Raw genomic sequence first — 12,004 nt, 5'->3', positions numbered from 1 at the left:
TACCCTTTCTTGAATGCGCCATACGCTTGACCTCCCTTGGCCTCCTATCACTCTGTCCGCGGCCGCTTGGTCTCGGACCCGTCGCCGTTCAACTGAGCCTCGCCCGCATCGGCCGCAGCGTCTGCACGGCTGGTCTCGTCTGCGGCTGCGGCTTCGTCGACCTCGTCGCGTCCTCGCACGCGTCCGGCGCCCTCGCCCAGAGGCCCGCTGCCGTCGCGTCCCAGCCAGTTGCCGTCGGCGTCAAAGAACTCGTGTGCATTCTCGGCCGTGATCCAGCCGCCGCTGCCGGGCAGAGGAGGTGGAAGGTCGGATCCCTGTGTGACGGCAGCTTCGGTGTTGTTGTTTGCACCTCTCCGGAAGACGCCCTGGAAGCCTTCGACCGGTTCCAGGTCTCCGTCATCAAAAGCGATGCCGTCGTCATCGTCGTCGTCGCCTTCGCCCGGTCCAAAGAAGGATGGATAGGCATCGTCGTCATCGTCGTTGTCGCCACCGAACCGGTCCGGGTGCAGATCAGCACACGCCGAGATGGCATCGAACAGCCGTGAGGCCTCGGACAGCGACTGCGGGGGCGCCGTCGTGTCTTGTGGCGGCGTAGTCTCGGCTGTCGGCGCGGATTCGGCAGCGGTCGTCTCCTCCGGCACGAGGCTCAGCTCGACCGTCTCGCCCCCGTCATCGTTGCCACCACCAGCCACATCCAGCTCCAACTGCATGTACACAGTCGGCACGCGATGGCCGTCGGCTGCGGTCGCAGATTTGATCGCGTGGAGACCGATGACGGGATACGGCAAGGCGAGGCCGCAGTCCGCTGCAGGGCAGTATAGCGAGAGAGTTCTGCAGAGGGGCAGTCAGAAGCGCGTATTTGTTAAGAGAATCACGCAGCAGTAACGGAGACCACCTACTCAGAGCCCACAAAGACGTCCACCACATGCTGAGCCGTGTCGCCCATGGCCAGGCCGAGCGGCGAACCGGCCGACTCCGGGGCGCTGCCCCATGGCAGCTTTGCACGCTGTTCCCGTGAGATGTATGCGCGCGCACTCTTGGCGTGGTAGTGTAGCACCGGTGGGCCGTCAAAGAAGGACGCCGGCGTGCTCGACTGATGATCGGCGAGAGACGTGTAGGCCGAGACGCTGGGTGGGCTGCGGAGCGTCGTCGGGATAGACGGTGCAGAGGCTGCTGCTGCGGCGGCAGCTGCGGCTGCGGCCATTGTCAGTTGCGAATATAAGCAGGACGGAATGGCGGCGCTGTTTGAAGTTCTGAGTTTCGCTGCTTTGTTCGTCGTCGTCGAGCTTGTCAACTTTTTCGGCCTAGTTTTGCCTGTGAAGTGGAATAGAGGGAACAGCTACGGAGTACTGGTGGGTCTTCTATAAAGCATAGTATTGGCTGGTCTTCTCTTAGTAGAATTGTGGGTCTGCTGCTTTAAAGCCTTGACGATGCCTAAAATTGCTGTGAATCTGTATGTACAGAGGAGTCAATGGTTGTCCAATAAGTGTAAGCAAATACTCCGTAATTAGCGACGAATTAGATTGTCTGCACCTTCGATAGTTGTCATCGTGGCCAGCGTGCATGAACAGGTCAGAAAGTGCACGATTGCATGATTGGGCCAGGCAGTGTATCTCTTCTCGAGTCCGTGTACTCATTGGGCAGTGACAGCAGGCAGCTACTATGTAAAGCATGCATGATCAGGCAAATTGTCTCAGCCCAATTCCCTGCATCGTGGTTCTTCTACATCGTCTGTATTTGTATCTCTCATAACCCTTTATCGCCATCGCAGCACTATGGACCCCGTAACAGCAATCGGTCTCGCATCGTCCATCATCGCTTTCGTCGATTTTGGCTGGAAGCTCATAAAAGGTGCAAAAGAAATATACGACGCCGCCGATGGCACTCTGGAGGAGAACCGGAGCCGTGAGGCTGTTGTCCTCGAGATGAAACGCCTAACCGTCCAGCTTGTCTCGCCCGAGCACTCGCTTCTGTCTGGTGAGGAGAGAGATCTCTGTTTGCTCGCTGGCACATGCCGTAAGCTTTCCGACAAGCTGCTCGATTGGCTGGAGCGGGTCAAGCCGAAAAATGAATAGTCCAAAATGCAGAGCCTTTGGGCGGCACTGAAAAATACGTACTACGAAAGCGAGCGCGAAGATCTGGAAAAGCGCCTAGGCGCTTGTCGCAGTCAACTGGCGCTGCACATTAATGCTACAACCATGTTCTCGATCGACAAGCTCTCCGAGTACGTCAAAGACAATGCCTCAAGCCTCAAGCCGCTGAAGAAAGCCATGTCCCAGCTGTCTCGGATTGGTGCGGATACCCAAACGCAGGTTCGCCAGCTGTTGAATATACAGAAAAACGCGCTCCATGCTATCATAAAGGCCCGAATCCTGGCAGGTTTAAAATTTGAGGGTATGCATGATCGTCATGATATGGTAGCAGAGGCACATGAAAAGACATTTCGGTGGATCTTCAATGTCGAAGGTGACGGCAATCAAGATATGCAGGGATATTCTGCCAAGACTCCGTACCGGCAAGACGATGCTACGAAAGAGGAAGCTGAACTCAAAGAAGAAGCACGAGAGAGATTCCTACAATGGCTATCGTCTGGATCAGGAATTTTCCACATATCAGGAAAGATGGGCTCGGGAAAGTCGACGCTGGTGAATTTCCTGAGCGACCATCCGGAAACGGCGACGAGACTTGAGACTTGGGCAAGTGGGTTATCGTCTTGTTACTCCAACGAACTGCCATGCCGTACTGACTCCTTGCAGACAATAAACAGCTCGTTCTAGCAAGCTTCTTCTTCTGGCGGCCAGGCTCCGATATGCAGAAATCACTCAGCGGGCTCTACCGTTCTCTCTTGCACGATGTGCTCAGCTTCTGCCCCGAGCTTATTCTTGATGTCTTCCCTAGTGTTTGGCAGCGGGCAATGGAAACTCCTTACGACGGTCAAACTAAGGAATATTTTCAAGAGAGCGACATCAAAAATGGGTTTAATGTCCTCGTCACTAAAGAGGAGCTATTCGAACATCATTCGTTCTGCTTCTTTATCGACGGCCTAGATGAATACCAGACCCCAGTGGATGCCGTGATCTCCGATATGGTTGGTGAGCTCTGCCGCTGGACGATCACCTCGCCGTCGAGTGTGAAGCTTTGTGTCTCCAGCCGGGAGTATCCTGAATTTATGGACAAGTTTTCGCCGTCACAGCGGTTGAGGCTTCATACGCTGACACGATTCGACATCGAGGTATATGTCAGAGACAAACTCGGTCGCACAGAAGATAAGGGAATCGCGACGTTGACTAAGTCTATTGTCGAAAAGGCTAGCGGCATCTTCTTCTGGGTGTCGCTGGTGGTCAGACAAATACGTGAGCAGCTGGAGATCGGGGTTGAGCCTGCTCGTCTTGTCGAAATTGTTAATGGCTATCCAGTTGGACTGGACCATCTCTACCGGCACATACTCCAGACACTCTCCCCTTACAGTCGCAAGAGGGCGTACCAGACGCTAACCATGATGCCGTTTGTAGGTGGTACCAGCGACAGTCTACCTTTAGACCTTCTAGCATACTCCTTTCTCGACAAGTACAATGAAGATCCGGAATTCGCCCGGAAAGAGACATTCGATGCGGGACTTCCACAATTGAGGGCCTGCGAGGAGACAACACGATCCCAAGCCCGAAGCCTTTTAAATGGCTGGTGCCGGGGGCTTGTCGAGGCTGACGAAAATGGCCACCTTGGCTACGCTCACCGCTCTGTGGCAGACTTTTTGGAGGCTGCGGACATCCGAGAACGGATGGCTGCCTCTGTCAACGGCTCTCATCCCGTCAGCATCTTCTCAGAGCTAATCCTGGCGCACTTGAAAGTTGGTGTGCATCACGGATTGTCTTCGTGTTCGTTTTTCCAGCTGGTTGGCATACGTCACAAGTACAGCCTCGACCAGGCACCGTTTTCATTTCTGCGCTGCCTAGATACGCTCAATGCAAACATCTGGGACATACTGGGTGATCCTTTGGCCACAAGCGAGCTTGCTGTGCCAACTGCTAAGCACTGCGGGAGCGTACTTGCACAGACAAATATGCCTTCTAAATGGCGGAGTATGTGTCTTTCATTGTACTTTTTCCCTTGGCTCTCGATGGAGGAATACGTATTATGGATGATCTCAAACGATCCAAAGACCACCGACAGTGTATTAAAGGCGGTTCTGCTATTTTGCGCAGAACAACATAGCCGGAACCCGACGTACAAGGTCCTTGATTTGCTCCTGGAACGGGGCATCATCACCCCTTTAACGCAAACCCATTTTACACCATTCAAAGGTTCCGGGTATCATCTGATAAGGGGTGGCATTCCCATGAAAACTCATTCTATCTGGCACAACTTCCTCACACATTATTTTTATAAATGGTTAGTGAGGAAGACGAATCGTAGGTCTATGAGCAAGTTAGAAAAGGATTTCGGCAGCATGGCTGAACGCTTCCTAAAATTCGGTGCCGATCCCCGGTTCCGAGCTGAAATCTTAGAGGAAGGAAATTCCTACTCGAATGCAAAGTACAGCCTGGTGGCCAACTTCTTTTTTGGAGACCCGAGCTTGCCTGAGAGGCATTCGTATCAACGCATAAGGAGTACAATTTTCCGTGACAAAGTGAAAAGTAAGTATTATGCTAAGATGCAGACCCTCTCGCGGGAAGCGAAGGGAAAGTTCCGGGTTGTATCATTCAGAGGCTGGATTCAGACAATGGACGACTTGCCGAACAAAGCAGCTTTGTTACAGCTTGTAGATGGTAGGATGCGGGAACTAGTATACTTGGATACGGGCCATAAAGTGACAGATTCGAACGAACAGGAAGAGCAGGGCTTGGACACGAATATCTCGACAGACAAGCCAGAAACTGATGCTTGCTCACTTACCGCAGCGACAGAAATGTCCAAGGCAGTCTTGGTCAGGACCAAGCCGGCTAGCCGCTTTTTCTTACATTTTCGCTGTCCTATGTAATTTTAAACCAGACTTTCAACGACGTCTCTTCGCGGGGTGTGGCTAACGGCAGATACAGTGATCATCTCGGCTATTTTGGGCTACAGCCGCCTTACACAGGAGGCGCCCAGATAACAGTGAAGCCGGGGACAAGTATAGGCCCTGGCTGGAGTCGACACCATCTAGCGGGTGGACTGTCTAGTTTGTAGACCTAATATAGCACGAGTTTTAGGTCAAGTTAGTTGTCCAAGTACAATCCGCTATGTGATGCAGACAGCCAAACTTGTACGTATCGAACCGGCGGCGGCATATCTCTGAGCGGCATGTGCTTTTCTTGAGACACACGTATTAGTTCTCCTTCAACACTTGCCACTGTTAGTATATAGTTTTCATAAGAGACGCAATTTATCCTTGTCTCATTCAGCAGATCATTGCTTTGTCTCTTTGCTTAGTATATAAGTGGGCCCATCACAGGCCTCCTATCACCACGTGACACGTCCATCTACAGCATCGCCTCTTGTCGATGGAATGACCCCGACAAGCGCACCACAGTCTGCTTGCGCAGCGCCCATCCGACAATGCATGACAGCCGTGCGTGGTACCTGTCCGATGTGCCGTTTGAACGTGATGCTGACCACTCTCTCGCGCGCGCAGGCTCTCATCCGCTGCTGGAGCAGGTTCCCCTGACCGTGTCTCCGTTTGTGAACCTCCCGCGCGCGGCCACGCTGCCGTACCGCTACAAGGCGATGCCGTCGGCACTGCCGCCATCGATCTTGGGCGGCGGCATGGATGGAGGCTCCGGGTCCATGTCTGCGTCTGATCCCGCCAAGCCGCCCTACGTCGTCTCGGCCGCCTCCGGCACCGCCGCCCATCCGGACGACATCCTGGCCAGCTGCCGGGTGCTGCGCGAACACGTGGCCCGCATGCAGGCCGACGCAGACGCTGAGCTGCGCCAGCTCGAGGAGCGCATTCAGGCGCGCGACCTGGCCGAGCGGCGCCGCCTCGCGCCCGGCTGGCTCGACTCGGACGAACACCTGCTGGTGCCGGAGCGGCGGAGCGACGGAGAGGGGGCCGAGACAATAACGACGGCAGAGGCGACGACAAACGCGGCAGAACATACAGCCATGAGCACGCCCACACACACACCGTCAGACGCCGCTGGCGCATCCAGCGGCCCCAGTGAGATGGCCGCTGCCCTGCCTTCGGCCGCGGAGGAGCTCCACCGCACTCTCGGCGGACTCGCGCTGTGAGGATCAATTACAGAAACAAAGGGCACAATGTGCTGCAAAAGAGGGCCGTTGTTCCCCCGTCTGCTTGCAAGTGCACAATCGGTCGGCGTTCTGGGAAGCGTATTTTGGCCACCTGCATTTTCGGCTTGTGGCAGCCATCATGAAGGCTATCTTGGTTTTAAATCATTCCTAGCGAATATGGTATCGTAAATACACAACTAATCTCATAGCTATACTCGTCATCGCTCAATGTTGGAGAAAAGAGGCTTAAATGACAGACCTACAAATCTCATTACGTCATCAAATCCTCACCTCACTCACCTTCTCTCACCTTAACTATCGCCATCTTCCTCACCACCACCCTCATGCTCCCAAATCATAGTAGATACATGTCCCCGTCCGGAAGTTATACACGAAAGCATGTCGTGATCCTGTGCCCACCTCGTAGGCCGTCCGCCAGTCCACGAGCATGCCCTGCACCTCGCGCACGTACTTCTTCTCGACCGTGTTCACGTTCTGCTCCAGCCGCCGCCAGCTGTCCGGATCCGAGAGCGAGGTGGCCTGGATCATGGTCAGCACCTGGTCCGTCGTCTCGACCGCCGCAATCGGCCCAGCCAGAAACGACCGCACCAGCCGCGCCGCGTTGACCTGTGCCTGCTCCACGACTGCCTGCCGGTTGAACTTCTTGCTCTTGTTGTGGCCTACGAGCACTCGCACGTCCTGGCCATCGTAGCCATCGTGTTCGTTGGCCGCGTGGTGTCCGAATCCGTGGCTGCCGCCTACTGAGCTGCCCTCTAGCGAGGACGATGCCGCTGCCGCCGCCGCCGATGCTTTCGTTATCGTCCCTGTTCGCGTCGACTCGCGCTCCCGCATCTCTGCCCGCAGCCATGCCATCACCTGCGACAGCGCCATCTCCACGTCCGGTGCGTTGTTCCGGTGCGCTGCTGCGCTGCCGCTGCCGCTGCCCAAACCCCCACCGCCGGTCGCCGACGCGGGCATCGTCCGGATCTTCACTACGCCATCCTGCTTCACAATCGCGATCCATGCGTGACCCTCGTCCCGGTTCTTCGACACCAGCTCCTCTGTCGACCGCGCGTCGCCTGCAAGCTCTGCACTGATCCCGTGTGCCCACAGCGTCCGCACCAGCTCCACCCCGACTGACCGCAGGATCGTTGGATCGAAGCTTGCCACAAGGACGTCGCACTTGATTATGTCAGCAGAGCCTAAGCCAGTGAAGAACACCCAAAACCTACCCGCTTCGCTGAAAAAGCCCCGTTGGCCTCCTCCTCGGCAGCCCGCTTGAGAAAGGCCTTCCCGCTCGACCGTGGCGGTGCCTGGGCCAGCTTCTCCCAGTTGAGACTGAAGCCGACCGCATGACGCTCGTCTGGAATGTTGGACCCAAACCGCGGCCGGTATTCCTTGATGAGCCCGTCGTACCGTCCGCCCGCTGCGAAGACGTCCTTGACCTTCTTGTCAAGCAGGCACGAGAACATGATCCCGCCCGAGAAGAAGGCCTCGTTCCACGTGTTCAGTGGACACACGTACATCTTGTTGGTCACGCCCAGTCGCTTGCAGTACTCGTGCACCTCGCGCATGTGAGCCAGCGTCGATGACGCTCTCTCGTACGAGTCAGTGCCCACGAAGAGCGTCTTCAGCTTGGAGAACGCCTTGCTGGGTGTGTCGCGGAAGTCAAACTTTTGCAGCTCGTCGATGCTCGTCGTCGACGCTCCCACCAGCGGCGACCGCAGCTCGACTCGCAGCTTCGCCCACGTCATGCCGTGGATGTTGAGTCGGCTCAGAACGTCTGCTACTGCCCGTCTTGCCTTCTTGTCCACGCCACAGAAGTCAAAGATGAGCTTCAGCAGGTCCGAATGGCCCAGCTGGAAGCACAGAGGGCTGTTCCGCAGCGTCGGAAACGCCACCGTGATCTCGTCAATCACTTTGATCACCTCGGCCTCGCGCAGCGCCAGATCCAGCGTGTGTGTCGTCACCAGGTCAAAGTCCACCTCGCCAAACATGCTCGGCTGCCCGCCACCTGCTCGTTCCCGGAAGATGCTGCCAAACGTGTACGACTTGGCAACCACGTCGCCACCCGTGATGCATCGAGCCAGTGCCCGTGCATTACCCATCGTCAGGTCGAACGGCAGCTGCAGCAGATTTCCGTTGCGGTCCAGCAGCTGCACCACGTTGGCCCCGCCGTACAGCGAAGACATCGGGTACAGCGAGCTGCGCGTCGTCTCCACGGCACCGTGTCGCCGGAACACCGACACCAGCATCTCCTTGACCGTGTACTGTCGCATCAGGTCCTGCGAGCTCGGCGCTGTCTGCATCGAAGACATGTCCCACGCATAGTCTTTCGCCTGCTCGACCGGCCGTGCAAACAGCATCGACAGCATCTTCTGGTAGTACGGCGACGTCGGGTCCGACAACTCGGCCAGCGCGTGTCGAATCGTCTCGCTCTCCATCTGCACCGGCAGCTTTCCGCTCTTGAGAAGCTCTGCTCCCGACGGTCGTTCCTTTGGGTTGTGCGTCAGAAGTGACTGGATGATGTCTACCTGCGACTTTTCCTTGGGCTTAAAGTCTGCCGGCAGCACAGGAGGAGACCCTCGGAGCTTCGTGAGCACGTCTGCACGCTGCATCCCAATCATCGGCGGGTAGCACATCTCAAAGAAGATCACGCCGAGTGAGTACATCTGGCCTGTCAGTAAAGCGCGGGCAACCAGCCAACACGGAACAACTCACGTCAACCTTGGTCGTGTAAGACCCGCTGCCTCCCGATCGAACCTCTGGTGCAACATACACCGACGTGCCAATGCTTCTCGTTTCGTCAGTCGCATCCATCGTTCCAGACGTCAACGCTTTGTCGGCCGCAGTAAGCTGGCCCGTCGTAGCGAGCCCAAAGTCTCCAATCTTGGCATTGTTCACGCCATCGGCTCCAGATCCGATAAAGATGTTGTCTGGCTTCAGGTCACGGTGCACGATTCCCAGTCCATGGATGTGTGTCAGACCTTCGAGAAGCTGTCGGAACAGTCGCCATACCTCTTGCGTGTCCTTTGATAGATTTCGTGCGATGAGGTCCCGAAGAGACTGCGAATATGCTGTTAGCCCACCAAATACTAGGAATGATTACCCATTTAGAGACACTTACCCGCTTCTCGCAGTACTCCATGGAGATGTACATGATCGTACGACTCGGCCGTTGACTGCCCCTTCTGGTGCGCGACCAGCCACGAGCAGGCATCCGATTGTTTCCGTCGTTGGTCTCCGTAGTATTCGAAGCGTCGTCGTCGGAGCTGCCAACCTCGTCTTCCTCTTCTTCTTCGCTGCTGTCTTCGTCCGTGGCATTAAAATTGCCCCCCTCCTCATCCGAATCGGACCCGAACACGATGTTGGGATACGGCCCAGAAGACAGAAAGTCCAAGCCACCGCTTTTCGTAAACTCGATATTAAAGCCTTCCAGATCCTCCCTCTCTCTAGAACTGTAGCCCTCTGTGGCTGTTTCACCTTCCGAGCCGGAAAAATCATGTATCTCCTCCAGCCATGCGTTGTAGTATCGCACAACGGCCGGGTGGCTGAGCTGGGACAGAAGCCGGACCTCCTTCAGAATGTCGGTAACCGTGAGGCTGTCTCCGGAGCTCTGTGTGATTGTAATCTTTTTGATGGCGTAGATCTGCCCGTCCAGCTTCTTTCTCGCCTTCACAACCTCTCCGAAACCGCCTTTTCCAAGGCGGCCTTCTTCGATAAAATCTTCACGGTAACGAGACGCTTTCGGCACCCGCGTTGTCGAGTCGCGCCGGAACCGGGTCGGAAGGCTCTGAGGGATCGAGATCATGGCGTCGTCCACTGCGAACGTGTCCTCAGACAAAATCGGTGCATCCGTGGCCAGGAACTCGCTGGAGCCGAGGTCAAAGGCTCGTGGCCGCTTCTTGGGATCCGGCATAAACAGCTTGGACACCAGTTCGGCCAGGGGGTCGGACAAGTTGAGCGAATCCATAATGTCCTTGGGGGAATGGTATTTTTGAGGGACATCGAGGCCGAAGACCATCTGCAGAAATATGAGGCCGAAATCCCAGACATCTGTTTTCTGTGTGTACGTCGGCCGCGATGCTCCAGCAATCTCGGGCGGCAACCAGTAGGCAGATCGGGCTGTGCGTGTGGATGCGATCGTGGGACCACTGCGCGAGTAGATGCTGTGCATCAGCTGCTGGTAAGAGGCGTCGGCAAGCTTCGGGATGATGTCACTGGTGGCATCCCGACAGAGCAGCACATTGCTTGGGTGAAGATCCTCGTGGAGGAGGCCGTGACCGTGCAGAAAGTCGAGAGCATCCAGGAGGTCCCGGGTCCAAGCCCGCACCTTTGTCACTTCCAGGTGTCCAGCAAGCTCCAATATATCTTCGAGCGATCCCTTGTCCGACATCAAGCTCAGAATGCTGACAGTCCATGTCGTCTGCTCTTGCGGCTGCAGGGGCTGGGTGAGCGAGCCTTGGGACTGGCTTAGCCGAGGAGACTTGGGCCGTTTGGTACGCGTGGGCGAGGTCGGAGGCGGCTGGGGCTGTCCAGGTGACTCATCACTTTGCACACTTTGCATGCCAGACGCCCGGTCAATTCGAAAGTCGATCACGTCGACAATGTTGCGGTGCACTTTCTGGCGACGCAGCCGTTTCAGAGCGATCAGCTGGGTCTCTAGAGACTGCATCTGCTTCAGGACTGCCACCGAGTCGTTGGCGCTTGTCTGCAGCTCTGTTTGTTTGAGCGCCAGGCTGCACTCGTCCTGGTCGCCCGGAAGTATAGGTTTCACGAGATAGATCTTCGATATGGGTCCCGTATGCATGAGGAATCGACCAGTCACGGCCTTGAACTGGACGGTGTTTCCGGTCGTGTCCACCATTTCACACGGCTCGTCGAATACCATGGCTTCGTCGGGAGCTTCGGAACCAAAAGCACGCTCGGGAGACTTGGTGCTGCCAATGTGGCTCCTGTTCTTCTTCCGCAGCTCCTTGGCCTTGGTGCGCTGGCGCTCGCGTTCCTGTTCCACCAGGGCTCCGAGAGCACGCTCCTCCTCCAGCGCCTCTTCCTGGCGCTTTCGGTCCTCCTGCTGCTTTTCGTCCAGAGCAGCCTGCGCGATCTTAGCTTCGTGGGCTGCTCGTTCTTCCTCCAAGGAGGGCAGCTCCAGGCCTTGTGCCTTGGCGATGGCTGCATCTTCCAATATCTCGCGGATCCCCTCCACAAGCAGATATATCATAACCGTGTCCTCGGCGGCATGTTCTTTGGCGTTCTTCTCGAGATATTTCTGTGCTTTGAACACGGTCGAATCCCGCAGGCCATCGCGGTCTTTGAGCGTAAGCAACGGTACTGATTTGGGGTACGTTGCGGTCAACACAACACCCAAAGTCAAAGCGACGTCTTCATCTGAGGGCGCCCTGATCCGGATATCGAAGGACGGTTCTGATTTCTTTGCTTGTCAGAAGACATTGGCTCGGATCAAAGAGACAGATGACTGCATACCTTCCAAGCACTGTGCGCAGCCTTGTGTTGGACAAAGTCGTCTCCGTAAATGGCCTCTAGGGCGGTCAGCTCTTCTTCCTGGCGCTCCTCATACGCAGTCTTCACACTTCCCGGCTGCTGCTGCTGCTGCTGCAGGCCGGGAAAGTTGGTGGAGTCATCTTGCTTGACGTTTGCTTTCACGGGCTTTTTGCCGGCCATCCTGGTGGTCTTGGTTTCGGAGTCTCACAGCCTGCAAAGGCTGCTTAGAGCTTACCCGGAGAAGCCCATGTTGCAATTGGACGTTGGTGCAGTTCGGTGCGATGGTGTTGTAGTT

At 56.2% G+C, this 12,004-nt stretch overlaps 4 protein-coding genes across 4 annotated transcripts; 2 read left to right on the top strand and 2 right to left on the bottom strand.

Moving 5' to 3' along the window:
• Positions 1-47: 47 nt before the first annotated feature.
• On the bottom strand, positions 48-1,204 carry CMQ_2593 (uncharacterized protein; the record flags this gene model as incomplete). The annotated part of the gene is made up of 2 exons (XM_014316671.1): positions 48-831; positions 900-1,204. The coding sequence occupies 2 exons, from the start codon at positions 1,202-1,204 to the stop codon at positions 48-50; spliced, it is 1,089 nt and encodes a 362-aa protein (XP_014172146.1).
• Positions 1,205-1,775: 571 nt separating this feature from the next.
• On the top strand, positions 1,776-4,071 carry CMQ_3074 (uncharacterized protein; the record flags this gene model as incomplete). The annotated part of the gene is made up of 4 exons (XM_014317152.1): positions 1,776-2,016; positions 2,137-2,700; positions 2,778-3,851; positions 4,055-4,071. 4 exons carry the CDS (start codon positions 1,776-1,778, stop codon positions 4,069-4,071), a joined length of 1,896 nt encoding a protein of 631 aa, XP_014172627.1.
• A 1,464-nt stretch (positions 4,072-5,535) lies between these two features.
• On the top strand, positions 5,536-6,207 carry CMQ_3233 (uncharacterized protein; the record flags this gene model as incomplete). Its single annotated transcript, XM_014317311.1, has 1 exon — positions 5,536-6,207. The coding sequence occupies one exon, from the start codon at positions 5,536-5,538 to the stop codon at positions 6,205-6,207; it is 672 nt and encodes a 223-aa protein (XP_014172786.1).
• A 342-nt stretch (positions 6,208-6,549) lies between these two features.
• On the bottom strand, positions 6,550-11,889 carry CMQ_2682 (protein kinase; the record flags this gene model as incomplete). Its single annotated transcript, XM_014316760.1, has 5 exons — positions 6,550-7,389; positions 7,440-8,879; positions 8,929-9,273; positions 9,335-11,638; positions 11,692-11,889. 5 exons carry the CDS (start codon positions 11,887-11,889, stop codon positions 6,550-6,552), a joined length of 5,127 nt encoding a protein of 1,708 aa, XP_014172235.1.
• Between the last annotated feature and the right edge of the window lie 115 nt (positions 11,890-12,004).

The sequence above is a fragment of the Grosmannia clavigera genome, assembly GCF_000143105.1.
Source record: "Grosmannia clavigera kw1407 unplaced genomic scaffold GCSC_144, whole genome shotgun sequence".
Taxonomy (NCBI): Eukaryota; Fungi; Ascomycota; class Sordariomycetes; order Ophiostomatales; family Ophiostomataceae; genus Leptographium; species Leptographium clavigerum.
Note: the sequence above shows the minus strand (reverse complement) of the source record. Positions and strands in the feature narration are given on the sequence as shown.